The 18,979-nt window shown below is 43.4% G+C and overlaps 2 protein-coding genes across 2 annotated transcripts in view; both read right to left on the reverse strand.

The window, feature by feature from the left end:
• Positions 1-23: 23 nt before the first annotated feature.
• On the reverse strand, positions 24-11,437 carry brpf1 (bromodomain and PHD finger containing, 1). Its single transcript, XM_070909799.1, has 18 exons — positions 11,340-11,437; positions 9,751-10,010; positions 9,506-9,678; positions 9,223-9,436; positions 8,669-8,858; positions 8,281-8,568; positions 7,527-8,044; positions 7,062-7,214; positions 6,786-6,927; positions 6,152-6,280; positions 5,206-5,635; positions 4,408-4,720; positions 4,024-4,292; positions 3,790-3,937; positions 2,764-2,897; positions 2,079-2,194; positions 1,802-1,956; positions 24-1,150 (listed from the first exon to the last, which is right to left on the reverse strand). Exons 2-18 carry the CDS (start codon positions 9,963-9,965, stop codon positions 967-969), a joined length of 3,771 nt encoding a protein of 1,256 aa, XP_070765900.1. The 5' UTR covers positions 9,966-10,010; positions 11,340-11,437; the 3' UTR covers positions 24-966.
• Positions 11,438-14,240: 2,803 nt separating this feature from the next.
• LOC139288494 (serine/threonine-protein kinase WNK2) overlaps positions 14,241-18,979 on the reverse strand; it is a 36,926-nt gene continuing 32,187 nt past the window's right edge. Inside the window, exons 28-31 of the mRNA XM_070909798.1 lie at positions 18,669-18,767; positions 15,698-15,742; positions 14,866-15,167; positions 14,241-14,738 (exon numbers count right to left, since the gene is read on the reverse strand). Of these exons, the coding sequence (XP_070765899.1) occupies positions 14,388-14,738; positions 14,866-15,167; positions 15,698-15,742; positions 18,669-18,767 (797 nt within the window). The 3' untranslated portion in view covers positions 14,241-14,387. The remainder of the gene's footprint in view (positions 14,739-14,865; positions 15,168-15,697; positions 15,743-18,668; positions 18,768-18,979) is intronic.

An 18,979-nucleotide genomic window follows, 5' to 3' on the forward strand; every position in this document is an offset into this window, starting at 1 on the left:
TGACCACAACATGACCCACAGAGTTTAAAAAACTCAAATCTTTTTTATTAAACTTCTATCTTTATGCAATCTGTATATATAAAAGTTCTAAAGCCATCAGCCTGAGACTAAGACAGACAGTGAGGCGTGTGTTTCAGTTTAGTCCTCATTATTCATAGACCGGCGGCCTGTGTGACACAGACGTGCGTTAACAAAACCGTAAAAACAGGAGACATGATCAACACAGAGTGCCAGACGAAAAGGGACCACACAACAATGTCTTGTGTAGCCGGAGTGAGTAGAAGTAGTCCATGATAAAAAATGAGCTTGTGGAACTTGTTAAGAAGGAGTAAGCAGAATAAATAACATTAAGGTTGGTTTGCCCAGTTTGCAACAGTCTCTCTTTGTGCTCCGCTGACAAACCACTGGACACTAGCACCAGGCCTGTTTTTGTGGAGAGGTGGGCGATGGATGTGAAGACGTGCTGGGGCGACGGCATCCGCGGCCATAGCCACAGTGTGCACGGTTAATGTACACTACATGCATTTCCCTGTTCAAATGTAAAATTACACGTGTGAATGTGTGTGTAAGAATGACGGGGAGAGGCAGAGCTGTGTATGCATCATAGTGTAACACTAAGTTCATCTTTTGAGTCTGTAAACCATCATCTCATTTGTTATTAAACATATGGACCACATACAAGGAATATTTTGATTGGTGATTCCGGACATAGCATATTTTTCCATTATTATTATTAATACCATTTTTTTTCAATTCTCTTAAATACAATATTTTACACGTCAGATTAAATACGGCTTAGTGTGCATGAGTGATGTGAGTCTTGGGGCCAATGTAGTGGATGCTTTATCCCACTCTGTGCTACTGGCAATGTTTCTTGTGTTCTGTGATGGAGGGCTGGGCTCTCGATAGAGAAACGTATACTCCACGACACCTTCAAGGACCAACACATGAGGTGTGTGTGTGTGTTCAGTCACTGTCACTGGTCTCGCTGCTGGGGTCTCCCTGCACCTTGCTGCGGTGCTGCATGGCACGATGGTAGGCCACCTGCACTGACTTGCGGATGTTGGATTTCCTGCCCTCCAGCATCTTCTCCTTGTCAAGCTCCTGGTCCACCCCGAGCGGCACCAGCTTAGAGCGCGGCAGCCACTGCCTGGATACACACAAACACACACATACATGAGTGTTAAATCATTTCCAATCTACAGTAAAACATGCATCAAAAGCAAAAACAAATGCACAGTGAGACTGTCCCAACATACATGCATCGGTCTAACTCCAGACAGAATTACTAGCTTGTTAAAGTGTCCTCTGTGGGCATAACAGACAGAGTCATTTCATGTGGAAGATGAATTGGATAAATAAGTTCCTGGTTCTTTGACTCTCACTTCAGAGGGTATGTCCTGAAAGCGGATCTGAATTCCCTTTTAAGGGATTATCAAGGAGGTTTCTCACAGATGTTTTTTCTTTGAACTTCGAAAAGCAAACATTGAACAGAGGTGACTGCGCACCACACGTTGACCTAAAATACAATGTTTTTCCCCTCCTATTCTCAAAAACCACGTTTGCCCTAAATTCGTCTTGCACTTCAGTCCTTCAGTTTCCTTTGAACAACTGCCACAGAGTTACTTGTGTGCACATTTCCAGTAACATCAGCAGATTTTTTGCATGCGTCTTGTGTTTTACTGTACTGTTTACAGAATGTCAGTGAGAACAAACAAAGAAGAAGAGACTTAAAGAACGATTAGTGATGATAGAATTAGGGAATACAAAAAGACAAGACGAGAGGACTCAGAGCACTGACCAGGTTCGCTTGTTGTCAAAGAAGAGGACCAGGAAGAGGTGCTCCCTGGCCTCCTGGGTCATTTGCTCCCCTAGTTTCAGCACATCCAAAGGGGGGACAGGGATCGGGACACCCCGGTGGAACACCCCCTCCCTGGGCATCTTCGGGTCAATTATCTGCAGGAAAACAGTAGCGAGAGGAGGGTTAGACACACTGTGTTTAACCTGCAGAATGTCCTAAAGTGAACAGCTCTCTTGACTTTGGTCTATGTTATTTGCAGAGTCCACTTGTGGCTCACCAGAGCAGGATATGAAGGATAGCCTCTGCACTTGGCCCACACCAGGTCCAGGGCTTCCAGAGAAGAATAGTCATCAGAGGTCATCCAGCACCCTGACCTGGCCCGGCCACGCACCACTGACGGTAAGAAACATAGGAACAGGAAGACAGTAATCATTGTGCAACCTCACGTCTAGCTAAACAATGGCTGCACAATCACCCTGCTCTACGTGGGTATTACAAGATACGTCCCCTTTCACTGTAATGTGTAGCTTTTGTTTTGTTTAGTTTTCCCTCCATATCACAGATAGCAACTACAGCAACTATGCCCTGTCGATTTGAATTGTTTCTGTTATTCTCAGCTTTTTCATTCATTCGCTCAGAGTTTTTAGTTTTTACAGAAAACTATTGCAACATCAACCAGATACAACCTGTAAGAAATATCAGTTATTTAGATAATTTTGATTAGTGCACAACTCCGGTGCAATCGCAACCTCATTAGTCATTTTCCCGTTGGTAATCAAGGCACTGAGTCAAATCATATCAGAACAACTAAATAATCATATTGGATTGGTTACCACATTAAGATTCAAATCATTCTGAGAAGAGGCTAGCTGTCGACATAAATAGAAACTAATGGTGTATGCACTGACAAGTGGGTGCGTACGTGTGTGTGTGGGTTTGAGTGTGTGAAAAAACGTGCTTACAATGTGAAACGCTCCGTGATCCTCCCACTGAGTAGGAATCATTTTCAGTGCCCGACGTCTCCTCACTGCTGTCCTCCTGGAAGGCAGAGCGGGAGAACGACGTCTTCCCTCTGCCCTGCTTAGACGGGGTCGTACTGAGAGAGAAGAGAGGCAGGGCTATAAAGAAGCATATACCTTTATCAAGCGTTTACAATCTGACAGGGCAAAGATGTAATCAACTATTGATGTTAACACCTTAAAACACAGCTAACTACGCGCTATTGGTTGCTGAACTAACTGTTCTGGTAAACATTTCTTGTAGTTTCATAGTTTAGTGCTACTAAAAATAGTTATTTCATGTTAATTAATCACTTCATAGAAGCCATAATATCCTTGAGATGACTACCCGGTTGGCTGACACTACTACAACATCATATCTGTAAGCACTTTAAAGGAATAGTTTGATAATTTGGGAAATACACTAATTTGCTTTCTTGCTGACAGTGAGATGAGAGGATCAGCACCACTCTCATGTCAACTGTTCATTAACTATTGAACTATCTTAGCTTAGCATAAAACAGCAAGCCTGGATCACTTCCAACGTTCATAAAAATGCCTACCAGCACCTCAAAAGCTCAGTAATTAACATGCTGCATCTGAGACAGGGAATTACATGCTGGAACTGTTTCTTAGTGATCAGCAGCTGGATGGAGTGACTTCCTGGAGTCTCCGCTGGCTGCCTGGCAACCTCAAAAGTGATGACAAGACTCCAGGAAGTCATTGGAAAAAAAATAGGCGTATTTCGCAAAACACTTACAGACACACTGCCCTGACACAATATCACATCATGAAGTTGGTATGACTAATGTGTTACTTGCTGACTTTGAAGTTGGTATGACTAATGCGTTACTTGCTGTCTGTAAAGCCAAAACAATGAGTTAATCAAGGCTACAAACTTCAGTAGAATTGCAGGAACGGATGCTAAGTGTATGGGTTAGAGGAGCTTCTGTATCTAATGAACAACTGGTATGTTTGTGCACTAATCACCTGGTCCTGTCAGAAGCTGCGCTGCTGCTACTGCTGGTTGTGGACTCGGAGTCTGAGCTGGAACGAGGGAGACGAGGCTCGTTTCTGTACACACGGAAGCTCTCTGTTACTGGCTGGTTTCCTCCATCAAAACCGTTACTTGGCAAACCTGTGGAAAAGAGAGAGAAAGAGTAACGTGAGTGCGTGCCACTCAAAATGGTAGGTTACTGTTTATCGTGAAACTGTCTACTGTACCTGGGAGCAGGTCGTCATTGTCACTGTCGCTGTCAGAGCTGGAGCTGCTGCGGGGGCTGCGGGGCCTCTTCCTGTGCCTGGTTGACAGCAGGGGCAGCTGAGGGGGACCGATGGGGCTTTGGCTTACCCCCGCCCCACCATAGCCAGTGTCCCTGTTCTTGGGGGGGCGTCCTGGCCTTTTTGGGGGTCCAGCCATTTTTTGGTTCTTCTTGGAGAAGAGGACAGATGTCCGACGGCCCACCTCTGGAGCCAGGGCAGAAGAGGACACACTCAGATCTGGAGGGAGAGAGAGGTTTATAGGTTAAAATGCAAGCAAATGTTTATTATGTCACTTTCCTTTTATAGCTATTATCATTTTCATGTTTCATGCACATCTTCCGAGACGCACCTTTTCCACCAATCTCCTGGCTGCTGCTTTCTCCGCCCTCATCGTGGTGTCCCGCAGAGGATGTGTGATGAGGGAGGGAAGAACCCCGGTCTCCTCCTCCCACAGACTCCCGGCCCCCCATACCGGAGCCTCCCTCCCTCTGGTGCGCGAGCTTCCTCTTGATGACACTGATCTCCTTTCTCAGAGCTTTGGCTCGACGAGACTGACCAATGCTGTGCTTTCCCGAGCTGACCTCATCGAGACGCACCTGCAGGTAATGCAGCTGCTCTTCCAGCGGCAGCCGTCGCCTGTTCTCTGGCAGGAGCAGGTCTGAGAGAGGCCGGGAGAGCAAGAAAGAGAATGGAAATAATTATGAGGGAAGTCAAACATGACTGGAAACTACAAAGGGAGGGTCGTGGGCGGTTTCCTGGTGGACAGCATGTTTGGTAGAATTACTGTGCTACCAAACTCAACCCTAACCAGTTCAAAAATAGTTCTTAATGGTAGATTAAATACAATATGTGCGAGGGCCCAACAAGTCACTTCATCTAGTAACAAACATGAACACAGCTTGGTTTTAAACTAAAGAAGTAGTAAAGAAAGAAACAGTTTTTACAAGCAAAGAGGATTTGTGATGTAGCATGTTATATATATGCCACCTACTGGTCAAAAGGCTTTACTGCGCCAAAGAGCTTTTTTTTTTGTTTTCTCTACAACATATTTCTATTCAGCATCTTACTCCACATACTCCATACTGGTGTCCAATGGTGTAGTCCACAAAAAGCTCGCAACCAAAGTGTGAGAGGTTCGCTTACCATCTTCATTAGAGGACAATAGTCTGTCTCTTTCTCTATCCCTGTCTCGCTCCCGTTCTCGCTCCCGTTCTCGTTCTCGCTCCCTCTCCCTCTCTCGCTCCCTCTCTCTGTCTCTGTCTCTGTCTCTGTCTTGGTCACGCTGGCTGTCTGGGCTCGGCTCTCGAGGGAGGTGTATGCCAGCCTCATAGTCGAAGCCTATCCGTTCAGCATGCCGCCTGGCGGTTCTTATGACGGCCCCGCCCATCTCTCTGAGCCGCAGGGCAGCGCGGTAGAAGACTGTGTCCTTAGCGTTGTACTTGAGGCAGTTGTTGACAATGAGGCCAAAGTCTGCCTCAAAAGCCTCAAAAGTGAGGTAGCGGTGGGACTCCAGCAGGTTCCACATGGTCTGGAAGTCCATTGGAGTGTCAATATGGTCCAGGTAGTCTGGCACCTGGATAGGGTAGAGATCAGGTTGAGGCATGACCAGCATGGTCCAAGAAGCTTTTGTATTTGTACAGTGAATTTTCAGTGCAGTGTAAAGAAGTCACAGCGAATACATAATTGAAAAAGTTGTTGTATGCCAGTCAGGATAACGCCTGACCGATACAGAATGTTTGAGGCTGCTAACAATATTACATGATATTTTTTTGGATTGTTTTCTACACTAACACGTAACAATTTTTGGCAAGGAGTTGTCAAAGAGTTGTATCAAAGATATTGAGCCGGAATATTATAGATAAATAGATTTTTTTAAATGTCACAATAATGGCATTATAAATGTAGTTATAAATAAAATGCAAATATATAAAGAAGGAAGGGGCAATATGTAATTTAACATGCATTATATACTAATTTAAATAAACAGAGGAGACAAATATAAATATACTCCAATGTGATCAGATTTCAAACATTGATATGATGTTTGCATGAATATGCAAACATCCAGAGTGTGAATGTGTGCATTTACCTCTGCCAGCGGTACAGGCTCAGTGAAAAAGTTGTTAGTGTCTCTTTCCTGTAATTGTTCCAAGGTACTCCTCAACAGCACCAGGAAGGGAGTCAGCTGCATCTCCAGCGCCATCTGCTGCACTTTTATCTGAACACACACACACACACACATATTTTACACCTGCCGACTGAATAAATACACATAAGCGAAATCTGTGTGTTAAGAATTGTGTGTACACAAATTCAATTCAGATGTATGCATGTACCCACATACTCATATGTGACTGCACTAAGCTGCCAGTAGAAAGTGTTGTTTATTTGGGTGGTCCACCTAAATAGTGTTGAATGTGTCAGAGCTTCCCAGCAGCACCTAACCCTCCCACGCTCCAAAGACCTGACCACAACAAATACATTTTTGACCTATTCTTGACCTCTCAGAAAAACTGCAAGGAGGTAGAACATATATTACTGAAACAGCTAAAATGACTTTTAGATTGTGTAAAGGAGAAGGACATTGTCTGCATGGAAGCAAGTCTAATCCAAAGAGAAGACTCTGTGTACTAACAACTGTCTTATACACCTCACTGGGAAAAACATAGTGTTACGGTTTTGATATCTGTTAATGGCAGAAATAAAGCTGGATTGTGTCTCACCGTCTCCCTCTTGAGTTTTTCCCTCTTGCGGATGAGCTCCACCAGAAGCCTGGCTCTCTCCAGGTCGTGTCTCAGTCTCTGCCACGCCTTCAGCTGCTCCTTCAAAGCACTTTGTTTCTCCTCACTGTCCCTCTGCAGCAAAAATGTACACAAACGCACAAACATGTTAGACAACTGAATGAGGCAAGTACAGAATAACAGTAAGTTGCTGCATTTTCTTTAACAACTACACAAATTACCAAAGGGAGTTGTGATGGAGGTTGTGGTGGGAGAGGCTCAATATGTCGCTGTGACTGCAGGTGGGTTTGGAGCCGACGTAGCAGAGGCACGCCGTTACGACTTTGCCTCTTCAGGGTCCAGTAGCTGTGGAGTCGTTGCATGAACTGGCTCTTCCTAGGTACCGTCAAGTTACTGGTGATTTTGCTCAGCCTGGGAAATAAACAAATATTTCTTGATCTCTTGTACTCTTAAATGTATGTCATAAATGTAAAACTTTCTTTATTGTTATAGGGAAAGTCTCTTCTGTTCCAGGAGGTAAGGGTGATTTATATAATAGCACTCATAGAGCTAGCAGAGATTGGTGTGAAAAAACACAGGGATCTAAGTCATTCAAATAAGTGACAATTTTAGTTCTGGTCAACCTGCTGTTCCTCATACAGTTTTGTATAAAAAGGGAAACATGTGTGTCTTGGCGCTGTGAAGCGGACACTACAGGTAAAACATGTAGTGAATACAACGTACCTGTGGGGAGGTATGCAGGGAACAGACACCACTGGCGCAGCAGCTCTCCTCTCAGCTAAGATCTTCCTCGCTCTTTTCATCTTCAGCCTGGACTTGGCCTTCGCCCTCTTGGCTCGCTCAGAGCTCCAGCCTTTAGAGTCATCATCATGGCCGATGCTGGGCTCATCATCCTCCTCCAGCTCTCCTTCACTGTGAGACGAACCCATGCTGGCCCCGCCTACTCCTCCCAAAGGTCGGGCTGATCCCGGGGGCGTGTGGATGTCACAGTACGCTGTCTTGCGGACGCTGAAAGAGGTGCCATTGGCCCCAGTCTCTCTGACAGGCTCCATTTTCATATAGAGGCCCGCCTGCTGGGCGCAGGTGACGTGGAAGGCTGTGTAACAGTTGGCTTTGTGGCACTGGATGCAGGCGCCTGAACCACGCTGCTTACAGATGTAGCAGGTGAGCTTCCAGCGCGCAGGAGGAATGTGTTCAATACTATCGATCGGCTCCAGAAAGACTGTGTTCGCAAAGCAGACCTGAGGAAAGGCAGCAAAATTCACATTATTGCAATACTCTAATCAAAGGGTTAGGGTAGTAGCGAGATAACAAACCAACTGCGCCCTGATAAACTGTCCATTAACACTGACAATATTCATCTGGGTTTGTATCATATAAATTGTGTTTTGCATTCTATAATCTACGCACTTAAAATGCAACGTAACGAGCTGAGCAACCATCCATATATATTGCAATATATGGCGTATGGATTTACCTCTGGGATCCAGAGGGCGCAGACTACGTGAGCCCAGCGGGCGTCGTCCGTCTGCTTGAAAGCGCCTCCCTTGTTTGGACAGAGAGCGCAGTCCACAGCTCTACTTGGCGATTGCAGGCAGCGACGACACAACCACTGGCCTTCTGGGATGTAGGGCACACCGTAACACTCTTGGTGCACTGCCAGGTTACACATGTCGCAGAACAGGATCACATTGCTATTCTGACACTCTCCATCGTTACAGATGCAGCAGACAGCATCTTCATCGATTAGGGTACTGGGGTCTGCCTGGGAGAAAGGAGGATCAGGAGAGATCGGAGTTTGATGCATTCCATATATGTTTCAGTTTTCAAATATTATTTTTCCCTCAGTTTCCAAGTTCAGGTACCTTGTTGTGGCTCTCAAAGTAGGACTCCTTCTCTAAGCGGTCCATGAGATACTCAAAGACCTCCTGAGGGATGGGCGTCACACCGTCACGCCGCCGCTTGTCGTTCATGATGTCAAGCCAGATGTAGTCCTCCTCATCAATGTCATACTCTACCTCCTCATCCAGCTCCTCCACAGACTTATCAATGTACCTGACCACCGGAATTGAAAAGAAGAAGAAAATATGTTTGCATTATTACATTGTAATATCAGTACATGGGTAGAAAAGAAGTGTAAGTGTAAAGAGGAAATGAAAAATACGAGGAATCTGAGATCAAATTAATTTCCTGACACATGCACGACAATGAGCTGTACACCTGCAAACAAAGTCGACTGTGTGAATGTGAGCTTCAAATATCTATGACTCACCATATATATTTTCTGTCTAAAAAAAGATGCATCCTCCACACATGCACCCCATTCCAAATTCCCATGTACTTAACAATAATCCTGCTTCTAATTTTCATACCTGCTATGTAATGATCAATGAACCGGATAATAATTCTCAATGCAGACCTGTAGTAAGATAATGGCCGAGGAGGGGCCTCAGGTCTCTCTTGGTCCAATTCTCTGAACACCGCCTCAGGGAGCTTGACTGCTGGCCCGGACTGAGCGCTGTGATGATGAGACGAGCCATCCTTCTTCTTTTCTTTACTCTTATGCTTCCCGGACTTTGGGGTGGATTTGCCCCCATTAGAAGATGGGATATCTGGGCGGTCCTTGCCGCTGCCTCCCAGTTCGCTGCCTCCACCTCCACCATCACTACCGTTACACACCCCTCCACCACTACCGCCAGTACCAGATGGTGGAGCATCCTCCGCATCACTATCTTCCTCTGACACCACATCAATGTTCTCAAAGATGCTAATGCGGTGGATCCGTCCTTGGATCTCCAGCTCCACCATACGCTGTGCCTGGGCATATGTCATTGTCTCTCTGCCCGGGGAGTTAGAGCGATCTGACCGGTTGGGGCTACCAGGTGTGTTCCCTCCGTGCCCCAGTCCTCCACCTCCGTTACCTCCACCATCGTCCGTATCCCCTGACCCAGCCAATGAGGCGCGAGGAGGCCGTCCCTTTCTCTTCTTCTGGGGTACAGTCTGTGCAGGAGTTGGGTTGTCATGGTCATAGTGGTAAAGGTGATACTCGATACCACTGTAGCTCTTGTAGACCTTACGGCAAGTCTCGACAGGGCACTCATAAGGGGGCTTGGTGGCCCGCAGGTTGTGACAGAACGTCTTTACATCAAAGTCCAGCCCCATTGTGCCAACAGCCACTGCTGGGACAGATGCTGTTCAAGTTTACATCTGAAAGAGTGAAACAAAAAGGAGGATCATGAGAGGATCAATTCCAGAGATTTAATACTGTTGCTATGTTATGTGTTAAAAATACAATACATGAGTTAACATTGATACTAAGTATTGTCACTGAACTGTAGCAGTTAGAGACACCAGTCTAGACAAGTCATGCCTGCACATTGTGCACCTGTTATGGTGCAGTCACGTGACAATCTCCCCTACTCCCAGTAGCAAACAAATTATGTCCGGTCACCAAATAGCAGGTGCAATTGAGGTCAATATTTTGGCATCTGGTCCTTGCTATGTTCAGTTATGTTAGGTTAACGTGCAGTGAAACAAGCGGCACAACAGTAAGTCTAGTCGACAGTAGATTCAAGCTTCTTTGCAGCTCGTTAAATCTGGCTATGACAACAGTGCACAGGACGAAATTTAATTTGAAAACCAAACCAAAGCTAACCATAAAATAAGGCACTCTAATCCAGCTAACGTTAGCCGTAGCATTTTGCTGATGGTTCCTCCTCAAACAATGAAACATTGCAGCCTGACGCTGTTAGCCAGCAAGCTAGCAGCAGCTAGCAGACAACAACACCAATTCACTGTCAAACAGAATTGCTACAGAGAATAAATATACTACTCACGAGTTAACGTTACAAACTAGCTATTGCTAGCTTCCGTTAATTTTCCATTTTAATCGACGCACAGTGTTTCATTCAGTTCAGTAACAATAACTAGCTACTACGTTAGTTTAATTCGCGTGCTAAATTGTAGCTGTATTCACAGGGCAGACGTTAGCTACACAAAGAGGTGTTACTTTAACGTTACAGAGTATTTTAGTATGATTAATAACACATGATAAACAAATGAGTGTTTAAAGTTAAACCCACTGTAGCCTGGCTGTAACTTAAATGACCATTCAGCCCTCTTCAGTGTTTCCCTCCACAATGACCTCACCCTGTGAATCCCAGATACTGAGCAGCAAAACAACATTATAACGTCTAATTTCATGAGGTTTACCACACTACTATAGCATGTGGGAGCAGGTCCATTACTTAATCAAATAGCCAAGGTCGATCAACCAATTAGTTCTCCTTCTCTGTGGCGAAATTGCCCTGAAATGTTGTGCGATACGAGGAAAAATAGCCAGGCATGCTTATTCTGCATTAGGGCTTTACTACTTCGTGTCGTCAGGGCACAGAGGGTTAAGATGGAATACTTGAATTGACACAAAGTCACACCTAGAATTTAGCTTTCAGTTGTCAAAATGTGACCCACTTTTCCTCAATACGAGCCTTCAATCGTACAACGCTACGGAACTGGACTAACGTTATAAACACTTACTACTCCACGTTCCTCAAGACTGCGTGCTTCGGAAACCTCACACCAGATCGGAAGGGTTGCAGATCGATTTTAATTCATTAGATACTCCCCAAAATGAGATCACAGCAAGCGTAGGTACAGTGAAATGTTTTTATGAAACAATATAATATCCCGATCATTTCATTGTGTTGGGAATAATTCAGGAACTCGGTTGAACAAAAGGGGCAACCGTTGCTGTAACGTTACGCCGCAGTCGCGGCTTGACACATTCGCCACACAAAGCAGGATCTATTTCTCGGCTTTTGCTATTAAAATAGAGGCTGTATGCACATTTTAACCACGATTTTATAATAACGTGAATGGTATTCCGTTCGAAACGTCAATTGTATCATTTATTTTTCATCTCCACTTGACTGATAATTTCCCACAGGTTATTTTGTGTTGAATGTTGCGAATCTGTGGCTTTGCTTCAAAGATGTCGGCAGCACTGAGTGAAAATATTAAGCCTGGCCTGAGCGCACGTCACACTTTCAAATAAGTCTACAAACACTTGAACCTCCTTTATATCAAAAAAATACATACAACACCCCCGATTTAAAATGTATTGATGCAATTTATCCTAATTGTTTATTATAAGTACTCAGAACTGTACTTTTAATATAATATTGCGAGAAATAAAAACACTGAAACATGCCATCAAGCACAAAATAATATTTATTTCTCTCTCAACATACAGTCTGTGATTAGAGTGCAGCAGGGTAGGGTGGGGTAATGCAGTGGGACATACAGCAGGCAGAAGCAATCCCACACTGTTTAAATACAAGCCTTTGACAATCGGAGCATATTCACCAGGGGGCAATGTTGTCCAGAGAGAAGTGAGATGAGCAGAGCAGGAAGTGTCAGGGCTGCTCCTCCTCTGTGCATTTCAGCTCTCCGTTTGATCACTGCATCTAAATGAATACGCCAGCAATAGTTACTCCCTCCTCTGCTCCCCATGAGTTAGCAGCGAGGGAGGTGGAACAACAAAACATACCACATACAAGTGACAGAGAACAGAAATCTCTTACAACTGGAAGTATTTCACCAAAGCAGAGGACTCTGCATAATATCCTATAAAAGTCCAATTCAAACCGAATTGATGGAATAATATACATCAAAGCAACCCCCCCTCCTCCTCCTCCTCCTCCTCCTCCTCCTCCACCACCCCTAAACCGTCAAAACAAACAAAAAATACAAATATAGACTACAAGAAAACTGTACAATTCACAGCTTGGCAGGACTGGGGTGCTGAAACGTTTCAAATGTGTTGTGGCGATGTGAAATTTCTAACCATAGTAGCTGTATTGTTTATCTTTGCGTTGTAGAACATGAAAAGTTGGCCATGCTTGTCAGTGATAAAAAAGTAGAGGCGGTGAAACCCACTATATACAGTGTAGGAAACTCTTAAACATCGGTTAGAGAATTACAGGGAGACTATATGTTGTGCAAATCTCCCGCATCAAGTATCATTTGAATCTTTCTATATATTACTGAAAAGAAAATGAAATACAAATAAAAAAAGTCTGTCATCAAACGCAACCTGGGAAATAAACACAACATCAAAATTTCAACAAGGCAATAACACTGCTTTGTGAGCGTCTTATAAATTAATTTAAATTTGAGGAGTTGTCTTTATTGTAAGTACCATCTTATGTGAATATGCGTAACTGTACAGTGGAATCACCTCAGACGATAGCAGCATCAAAAAAAAAAAAAATCAAGCTTTAAACATCAAATAATTAAAAAATGTCAGACTTGACTGGTGATTGCACACAACATTTTACATATACAGTGTATGCTGAGTAATAGGACAGCCAAGTTGAAAGAACATTTAGCAGTAGTGACTTCAGAGTTTGGTGGGTTGTAATGTTTATACTTTGCCTAATAACTTACGTCTGTTGCTTGGTGATTTGTAACTTTGTTCAACTTTTCAGCTTGCTCCTGTTGCACACATCAGAAATAAGGCTTGTGGCAAGGCCACGATCAAAGCTTTGTGGAGGGGTTAAATTGCACTTTTAAGCCTCAAGCCTTCACATATTAATTGCTACATTCTGATCAGAACACTACCAGAGGCATATACTGTATATATGGCTCTGGACACAGCCTTTCCTCTGCACACAAGGCTACAACACTGCCAACTCTTGTGCTGTCCAACAGTTGTTCTATCAAAAAAAAAAAAAGAGGCTGTGTCCAACTGAACCATTTGACCTGAACGAGTGGATTTTGGCTGCTGGCGTAATATTTTTTTTTCCTTCTCTCATCAGTCGTACATTAACCATTAGTTTCTGCAAGGCAACGGTACATCTCACCACTATGGCATTCCATCTGTCACAGGGGTGGAAAGTAAACAAGGGTTAAAACATGATTTTATTATTTAAATAAGAGCATATAATGTGTTAATAGTGCAGTACTACAAGGGCATTCATATGTAAACCAAAAACAAAAAGTGTTTGCAATGCATTAAAAAAAAGAGAGACTGCACTTAAGCTACTATCAAATAACATAACTTAGATGCAGACATGCTTTTGTTTCACAGAAGAAAACAAATATATATAAATCAATGTTCAAGGCACTACATTCCTTCAAATATCTTCATCATAAATACTGTCCTGTTAATGTATCTCAAACCACTGGTATTTGGATTCCAATGTAGTGTTTAACATGTACGTAACACAGAGAAAGGCGAAATCAATGTGAGAACTGCAGTAATAAAGAATAAAGTGAAATATGTTTTCGTGACCGCAGACAAAATGTCTTGTATGGCTGAGTTTAGTCAAGACCGAAGCCAAAAAGCATTAGGTATTCAGACATACATACTTAACATGTACTGTATAGCATACACACATACGCACACACACTCATACGCACGCACACACTCGACTACAGATATAGGTGTTGTATAAAGAATATCAACACTTGCGTCATATTATTTACAAGATCAGATTATGTACATGTGTGGCTCTGGCGGACCAGAACAGAGTGGAGATGGACTATCCAGCCCGTACACACAAACACATTTTAGTTAGCAGATTAAGTAGTCCTAGTGGTTTTTGGACAGGGGCTTGTCTCGGGGTCGTGCAAGACCAGAGGGTAGGCTTTGATCCCAGGGTTTGCCATTGTGGCATAGGGCATCATTCTTGCAGCACCAAGCAGGCCTACAGGACCCACTGACCCTACAGGACTAGGCATGCCAGGCCACTGCTGGGGGTAAAGAGGACCAGGAACCATCCCACCATAGGAGCCTGCTGGCAAAAGGTACCCAGGAGGGAGCATTGCTGAGGAGTTGGGAGCTAGGGTTGTGGGCATACCAGGGCCTAAAGCAGCAGTCAGGGGGCAGGAAAGAGGCAGCTTGAACTTGCTGGGACCAACATGGCATTTCATCTGAAACAGAAGGGAGTTGTTGTACAAAGTAGTGCATAGACCGCCTCATAAGTACATCAAATGTCATAGATCAAAGTACCACTCAAAAACTGATCTATCCTTGAGTGCACATCTCCGTTTCGAATACCTCATGTGTAGCTGCTCCCATGGGTGGCGCTCGGCCTTCCAGATCCTGCTGGCGTCTCTGCTGTTTGATCTGGTTCAGGGAGGGGCGCGGTTGATTCGCTGCTGCAACAGTCTCCTTCGTCCAGTCGTCTACCAGCTTGTGAAGATCATCGGTGAATGTGCCTCTCTTGTTGTTGCTGTTGTTCGTCTGTACCTGAGCAAGCCGCGTGATTGGCTGAGGAGATGGTGAGGGTGTGGCTGCGTTGAGTGACGGCTGTGGATGACTGCAGGCTGACTGAGCTGTGGTGGTGCTGAGAGGAGACCCTGAAAAGACACAAAAGGTCTTAAAAATCTGACATGTTCAGAAATTTGACAGTCAAATCACTTGGCTGCTGTATGGCGTTATTTAAGGCACTTCTGACACAATGTAATCTATAATATCACCTTCATGAAAGCCAACGTTTAATGCTTTAAGACTACTGGTCAATGGTTTTGTTGAGGCCAGAGTAAATGTGTTTACAACTTGTTTACTGTGACACATATTTTGCCAACATAGCAGTCAAAGGATTACAACATAAATGACTTTCATGAGTAATTATAGACAAATGAAATGTTTGATATGCAAGCAATGACATAATTCTGCAATAAAGACATTGACACTGCCATGCAAAACAACAACCGTAAATGAGTGCAACAATCTGTAGAGTACCCACATTTTCAACAACAACAACTGCCACATTTTCAAAGTGCCAAAACAACAAAAAGAGAACATAAAGTGCACATACAAACATAAGGACTAAAATAGTGAGGACAGTAAGAAAGACAGAGAATAAGAAAGTAAATGAGATAGTTACTACTACTGCGCTCTTTGCCTAGACATAGTCGTTTCAGAGTGGACCCTATAAGAAGGTAAAACAGCACAAGACAGAAACAGTTAGGCCAGGACACACTGCACACCACAAGTATGTGGACAAGCTGCTTCAAAAGCACATTCAGCTATCAAAACAATTGGGGAGAGAGAAAGAGGAAAAGGAGGACAAGGGGTTTAAAAATCAGTGAGGTGGATTGGAATAAAGAGCCTAGGTGTTCTCTTTAAAATGGGCACTCATTTGAAAAGTTGACTCTTACTGTAGAAGGTGTATCTGACAAGCTAAAGAGAGAGAGAGCACACCTAGTCTTGGTTTGTGAGGTTGCATGTTAAGTAGTTCCTGCATTTCTAGCAACCTTGTCAGGATGAAGATCACCATATTTTATGCTGCCTTGTAAATTAACTTTCTGAAAACAAATGAAATGTTTTCTTCCTTTTTTTTTTTTAAAACAAATGTGTTGGACAGAAATCTGGCAAAATGCAGTCACTATCATCTTAATTGCCATTACAAATAAAGAGTCTAATAAGTCTGATTTATTTGTAACATTTAGTATGAATTATTGGTCCATTAGTTAGGAAAGGAGAGACCATAACAAGAAATTAGTGCTTTCTAAGAAAGGAAGACTGGAGCCTGGATTAAAAAGAGATCCCTTTGTCGATGTGAGAAAGCCTGTGAAACAAAATGTGAAACCAAAATAACAAAAAAACTTAAAGAGCACACACATACTAGCTGGAACTCATCAGAGTCAGCACTTGTCAGACACATGCAGGTAACTCAGGAGAGGTGGAAGGAAGAAAAAAAAAAAAAAGTAGTAATATTGATGATACAGCCCTTCATATGGCGGAGCAAGTCTCCATCAGTGCCCTGCCTGGCGCCTGCACCATGCACGTCTTCTCCGTCCAAACATGAGGGACAGAGAGGGCTCTCGTCTACCACAGCAAAGGGCCCTGCCTATCAGGGAAGGGCTGGTTGGGGGGGGGGTTCTCTGTGTTAGTGTTCAGACGATTACTGACTCGGGCAAAGGGCCTTGACTTGGGAGATGTTCTACAAATCAAAATTAACAGTGGATGGAAACACGCAACAAATAAATAGGGTATAAAAGCTTTGGCATTCTCTCACACGTACACACACACATTCACACGAACAGGCAGACTGTCTTGTTTTAGATCTGACCTCAGGCCCATGTTTGCAGAGAACTAGCCCCAATGTGCTTGTGGGGTCTGTTTTTTTAAAGCCAGAAGCACTGCACAAAGCATTTGTATGATGAGGGGGAGGGGGCGTTATACCCACAAATGAATGGTTATGAATGTAACTGTGGTTCTGTGGATTGTGGATGATTGCCAGAGGAAAGACTGTGTACAGATAAATACCTATGACATCATGACATGAAGTTACTTGGATATTGGAGGCCACACACAGATTTATAAAGAGGCATGCACACCCTGGAAATGTTTCCTTTGTAATCTTCATGCCAAGAAACTGAATGGTGGCCAGACTCTTTGTGGCCACCAGAGACAGTGCAACCCACCTGGAGGATTAATAGCAAAATCTTTATGAAGTAGTATTACTCACAGAACACTGTGGGGGTGCCAGAAAGATGGCCGCTGCTACAGGAATATATGAGGCCATATTTACACCGTATAAGTGCATAAGTGTACGACAAAGCACATGCTGTTGGTGCACAACCACCAATGCACCAACCAGCTACCCAGCAATGCAGACCAGGAGGTGGAAACACTCTTGGAGTTGCACTTGATATCAGGAGGTACATGAATGGTACACGAATTACTCCAAATCTGTATTCATGAACGATATTTGCAACAATCAATTTAGAAAGTCTCTGCTTTGATAAGGCATGGCCTCTTATTTTAGCATAACATACAAAACAACAATCAGACTGCTGAAACCCATCTCAATCTAAATAGCTTAAGTCATCCTGCAACTGTTCTGCAAAGATAAGGGATCCAAAAAGGTTGATTGAAGCACCAAAGTCAGAGACATTTCTAATTCTATACATAATGGCTCTACAGATAAATTATATCAGAGGAGCAGGATGAATTTATCATGCCGACAACATCTTTTTATTGCAGAAACATATGATAAAAAATATGCTGTAAAACTAAAAGATTTGTATAAGGAGTGTCTTCGGTCACAAGGCACAGATTTACTCCAGTCCCATCAGGAGTTGTACTCCTCACAACTCTGGGTTTTGCCTTTGCCAAGCATCTGTTGTCCAAGAGTCATAACTGTTTCAAATCCCTTGGTCCCAAGGTTTTAAATAAAAGCTGATACAGAACTTCAAGTACCTAGAGGACACAGATTTTATTCACGGAAGTCATGAGCTCTTTCAAAAAGGTGACAATCAATCAAATCAAAGTTTATTTGTCTGACTCATTGCTTGTCATCTCCTGGAAACCGCTCATGAATGAATGAATGATCAAGAATGGGAACCAATGGTATCTACCTTTAAGTGCCACAAACACTAATTACAATGTCTAACAGCAGCAACAGGTGAAGGGACTTCCAGCAAAATAATAATAAGCTAAAACACAAGACCCAAAGAAATATGCTTCATTAGTTGCTTGAAGATGGAAAGGAAACACATCCTGACTGCACAAGCCTTTGATTCTGGTGGCGTGTGCCTATGTTAGCTAGATTTAGTTGACTTTGTAGATATGAATTTTGAATACCAACATTGTGTGTACATGTGATGGATATTCTCTGCCGGTCAGAAAAAAAAAATCATACAGAACACAAGCTTTGAGGTCGTTGAGGGAGGGTAGGAATAGAAAATGGTGATGAATGTCAGGTGAGGAGGCCTGTGAGGAGGGTGAAATAGAAGATCCACTATATTACATTTAAATAAATAAAAAATAGGTTGATAGAAGAGAGAGGCAGGTTAAATAAAGAGAAGATGGAAATGAGTGAGGGGAAATAGAAAAGAACAAATACAAACAGATGGACAGAGACACAGGTCCACTGAGGAATCTAGTGCGTGGTTTGCTACTAGATTTATAGGTGACTCTCTCTGACGTTTGGTGGTAAACCGTCCAGCCTGTAAAAATGAATATAAGAGGGAAGAAGAGAAGAAACAAGAGAAACACTTTGTAAAAGTGCACAGAGACTGGGATGAGAAACCCCCACCATCAAAAGCACCAGCAAAGGATAGTAAGGAGTGCACAATATGCAGGATCCCACTATATCATTAGGTGATTAATGGGGAATTTCAGCCAATAATTACAACTAAAAATAGTCTTATTAGGGGAG

The sequence above is a fragment of the Enoplosus armatus genome, chromosome 8 (genome assembly GCF_043641665.1).
Source record: "Enoplosus armatus isolate fEnoArm2 chromosome 8, fEnoArm2.hap1, whole genome shotgun sequence".
NCBI lineage: Eukaryota > Metazoa > Chordata > Actinopteri > Centrarchiformes > Enoplosidae > Enoplosus > Enoplosus armatus.